The 5,000-nt window shown below is 41.0% G+C and overlaps 1 protein-coding gene across 1 annotated transcript in view; it reads right to left on the bottom strand.

Moving 5' to 3' along the window:
• The window catches only part of LOC119583214 (signal peptide, CUB and EGF-like domain-containing protein 1), a 60,261-nt gene extending 55,808 nt beyond the window's left edge, over positions 1–4,453 (bottom strand). The window contains exons 1-4 of the mRNA XM_037931691.1: positions 4,273–4,453; positions 3,408–3,601; positions 2,762–2,932; positions 2,154–2,328 (exon numbers count right to left, since the gene is read on the bottom strand). Coding sequence (XP_037787619.1) covers positions 2,154–2,328; positions 2,762–2,932; positions 3,408–3,601; positions 4,273–4,453 — 721 coding nt within the window. The remainder of the gene's footprint in view (positions 1–2,153; positions 2,329–2,761; positions 2,933–3,407; positions 3,602–4,272) is intronic.
• Positions 4,454–5,000: the final 547 nt, after the last annotated feature.

A 5,000-nucleotide genomic window follows, 5' to 3' on the forward strand; every position in this document is an offset into this window, starting at 1 on the left:
GCAAATGAGTAGATTAAGGACTGTGTAATTGTTCCTTTCTTTAATTGATATAGTATTTATCATAATAATGTTATGGCCTAAAATTGAAATGTAATACCATTATATAATGTTATGACCATGCATCAAATGTACCACAGCTTGCCCACGCCTGTGCAGTTAGCCAGGGTGGTAAATAAAGGACTAAAGTAAACTAAAAAAAAAAAAAAAAAAAAAAAACTGTATTAGACTATACGAGTGTTACACTGACGGATCCGTACAGTCTGGATACAAAGCTGGATGTGCTTGCGCTGTATACAAAAATAGCTTCCTACAACATCAAGTTAACATGAGAGTGCAAAATTGGGCCTGCACTACACAGATGGAGTTGGCAAGTATATTCCTTGCAACGGAATTCTTAGTGTCTCGGGGCTCTGGAGTAGTTTCTGTGACTCAGAGTGCTCTTCGGATACTAAATTCTTTCAAAGCAGGTGGCGATGAGGAAATTGAGAGTTGCATTAAGCGTAAGGTAACTTATGCAATAGATCGCAATTTCAACATTCAGTTTGTATGGATACCATCTCATGTTGGCATACGCAAGCATGGCCACGTTGACAAATTGGCGAAGGAAACCTGCACCAAAGATACTGTAAACAAAGATCTTGGGATGCCTTTTGCTACGGTTACACATATTGAAAAGTTCTCATAAGGAAGAACTAGTAGATATGACACACACTCAAAGGCCTGAAAGCTGTACCACAAGGCACTAAGATCAGTATAGTAATAGCAAGCTTTCCTATGGGTGGCACCGAAGTCAAACCAGACAATATGACGTGGTTATTGCCAGAATACGTTTAGGTTACATAATGAACTGGCAACTGCACGGTGCAAGAAGTGCAGATGAATCTAGATGTAGACTGTGTAACGAAGAAAACAAGCGAACGCTTGAGCACTATCTCTCGAAATGGCATGTGATACAGCGTTTCAGACCACCTAACATGAGATACAAAGAACTATGTGAATATTTCACTTCATCTGAAACATTGGAAGATATACTCGTCCTATATCCTAAATTTACTATGTAAAACTGCCGTAAACAAATAACAGTGTTATGTAAACACAGTGGCAAAAGCATATCAACGTAATATTTTTGTAAGATGTATGATTTACATTTTTATCTTACCATGTATAATTATAGTAGATACAGAATACTGTACTATGTCAGATATACGTAAAATTGTAATCACGATTGCCCACGCCTGAGCTGATAGCCAGGGTGGTAAATAAATATCTTAACTCAACTCAACTGTATTAGACTGAATAGGTCATTCTCATAAAATTGATGTATCTGAAATACATAAATCTACTTTACTTTAATGGCATTTTACTATTATCTCTTCGTTTTCTTCTTGGTTTCATAATTCGTTTCCTTAACTTGACTTCAGCCCTACTGCTCCCTCAACCCCTGAAAACCATCCAATACTTTTGAATATCAGGAGCATCATGCTGGACATTAATTTAGTCTACTGTTGTCTAATATCTTGTATGAAGATTGCCATTTATTTCCCTTGATATTTACATAAACTCTTACTTCATCCCTATACGCCCATTTTAACGGAATCCAAATTCTTTGTGAAAATACTGAAGCTCCCACTGCCATCTGTCGTTAGAAATCTGACGACTTAGAGTAAACGAAAAAAAGGTCTCCAGAGACGGATTGACAGTCCATCTTGAGTCGATTTCTTTTGTATTTTTTCCCCCTGTTTTGACAACTTAGTCATAGTACGGTGATGCGAAGACTCAAGATTGTGAGTGTTGTGTGTCTGATGATCCAGGCGCTCAAAAGGATGGAGTGTGAAGATGGGCGGCAGTAAAAGACGGAAGATTTTTAAAAACTTGGAATACTTATATGTGTGTGTGTGTCTGTCAGAGTGTAAGTGAGTGAGTGAGTGAGTGTGTGTGTGTGTGTGTGTGTGTGTGTGTGTGTGTGTGTGTGTGTGTGTGTGTGTGTGTGTGTGTGTGTGTGTGTGTGTGTGTGTGTGTGTGTGTGTAAAATAAGATACATGATAACATATATGTTTTTGCCTTCAGAACGAGAGCAACAGCCTGTAAGATGAAAGCGACAACCACCGAAAAGAGGAGAACGTAGGCCATAAAAAAAACACACTCCGACTCACCATTGAGCAGCGTCACCGTGACATGACAGAGTCCCACGCCCGCCTCTCCTGGCCAGCCGATGACCCTGTTTAACCCGAGGTAAAGACGCCCAACGCTGTTCTCGCTGCTGTCGGGGTTCCTGGCACCGAGGGAGAAAGCGGCCTTGCTTTGCACCCTCCCCCGTCGGCCGCGAAACTGCAGGAAAGGGGTTTTCGTAATGCATGGGATGTCATGTTAGATGCTGGTGGCGTTAGGGTGGGATAGTGTATGGGTTTTAAGGCACTAGGTATATGTATGTATACTGGTTGGTAACGTTGTATAAAAATGTCATAGTCTAACTGTAATCTTACATAGCAACAGTTGTGTTTACAGGAGGTTTGAGAACTATGATTATCGTAGTTATATTCTTCAGACGGGTTCTTACAAGATCCGCTTTGCCTTCTAAATGTTTCCCCACTCAATTATAAAGACGTGTGTGAAACCATAATCATTCTTTGGGATCATAATAGAGGCAACTTGTAGACACGTAAACAAACTCACGCGAGTGTTTGTATGAGCGAGCACGTGTCCGTCTACGTATAAAAGGACAAAAAAAAAAAAGAAAAAAAAGTATCGCACAGACTCTCACCTTCCTCCTGTATCGCCACTCAAGCAGATTATGGGACACGTAGAGCCTGACGGGGTGGTAGTTCCTGGCGATATTATCCGTCACAGCCAAGAGGTTCTGTCCGTCCAGCGCCCCTTGCAGGATCCCCTCGCCCTTGCCATATACTCGCCACTGTCGGTTCTTGATGTGGGCCTGGGGAGGGAGGGAGGGAGGGAGGGAGGGAAGGAAGGAGGGGGGGGTGAGGTCGAGGGACAGCGTGGGGAGTGCAGATTTAAATAACATGAGAGGTAGATCATTCTTTTTTAGAAGATTCTTGAATACTGTTGCCGTTATGTGTGACATCTTGACTTGAACATCACCATTTATATATTCTTTAAATAATATCATCACCGCTGTTGCTGCTACATGTGCGGTATAATCTTGGGGTAAAGGGACACAGTGCTGAATGCGATTTAAGTATCATGATTGGTACATTTTCTAAAGATAACTTGACTACTAAGGTTTGGTATATGCACGGTAATGGCTAGGATGGTACGTTATGACGGTGTGTGACTGGTAGTTATGTCCTAATATAATATGATAAACTTTATCATAGAATGAATATTAGTTTAGAATTGTATCGAATGAACATTAGCATAAACATCGCAAATCACTTCTTAAACTCTACCTCGGTGTAGTTCCCTCCCTTGTAGCCGGTTGCCGAAGGAGAGTCCGCCAAGTGCAGCGTCCAAAGCCTTGGCGAAGAATACTCAAGGTTGACCTCGAGGATGGAGCCACCGGCGCCCGCTGTCTGCACCTCCAGCACGGCGCTGCGCCCGCAGCCGTCTCGAGAAGGAAAGCGAGGTGATAGCGATTTTTTTTCTCTAAAATCTGTTGGTGTTATTTTTATTTTTCTCTTTCTCTCTCTCTCTCTCTCTCTCTCTCTCTCTCTCTCTCTCTCTCTCTCTCTCTCTCTCTCTCTCTCTCTCTCTCTCTCTTCTCTCTCTTTCTCTCTCTCTCTCTCTCTCTCTCTCTCTCTTTCTCTCTTCAACCGAAACACGAATCTTATAACCAAATATCTATCTATCTATCTATCTATCTATCTATCTTCTCTCTCTCTCTCTCTCTCTCTCTCTCTCTCTCTCTCTCTCTCTCTATATATATATATATATATATATATATATATATATATATATATATATATATATATATATCTTCTCTTTCTCTCTCTCTCTCTCTCTCTCTCTCTCTCTCTCTTCAACCGAAACACGAATCTTATAACCAAATATCATAACTGAATATTAGTTTCATATATATCAGTTGTGCTGAAGCCGCCAGCAATGAGGCAACAAGTTCACTGCTTTGCGTTTGGACTCTCGTGTCTGCAGTGAATATTTTTTTAATGTTGCAGTTCTAGAGAGTAAAAGCCGCTGCTGTTTGCTGCCATTGGAAGCCGGAACTGCCACTGGATCTCCACTTAAAATTACTATTCTTTTCGATCTTAGCGGGTGGTGTCATGAAAGATGAAGTCACAGTAGATAATGAACTCAAACGTTGAACTTTCTCTAGCTGGTCCAAGTACGTGTTTGATGTTAGAGTCCATGGCAAGGATACATATTCCAGGAAGGGGTAGACTTGGCCATTGTATAAATCTTTCAAGCCGCGGATCTCAAGGTGTTTGATTCTTCTTAAGAAAGTCACTGTAGTTAAAGCTTTCTTTGTAATTTCCTTCATTTGTCAAACTTGAGGCAATGATCATAAGTAATTCATAAGATAGAGATGGAGTTGGCCATCTGCAATCCACTTGCAAAGATGATTTTCCTGTAAATGCAATACGTGGCTTCAGTAGAGCCTAAGATGGCCATCGCTCAAGTTCTTCAGTTGTAAAAATGGATTCCCACTTTCTTCTCATCTGTTGAGTTATGAGTTCAGGAACGTGCTGCAGATCGATGATGTACGTATTCCAGATAATAGGTCCTTAAACTGATATTAATGGCACTGATGCAATTGGCTGATGAGTTTCTATACCAATAGGGAGGGTCTTGTCCTGGCGAAAATCTTGCAGTAATGAATACAGGTCAAGAGATGCCTACAGAGGCGAGTTTGAAGTGTTTGAGGAATCTGGCATGGTGTCTCTCCTGTTGTCAAGGACGTTACTGAGTAGAATTAAAACATTGGATGTTGATTTTTTCTCTCTGAATCCGTTTGCTGTTATGGATAGGGCCATTGTGATAAAAGCAACTTTCAGTGTGATCAGCAATAATTCTATCAAATACTTTGC

This window comes from Penaeus monodon, chromosome 17 (genome assembly GCF_015228065.2).
Source record: "Penaeus monodon isolate SGIC_2016 chromosome 17, NSTDA_Pmon_1, whole genome shotgun sequence".
In the NCBI taxonomy this organism is placed as follows: domain Eukaryota; kingdom Metazoa; phylum Arthropoda; class Malacostraca; order Decapoda; family Penaeidae; genus Penaeus; species Penaeus monodon.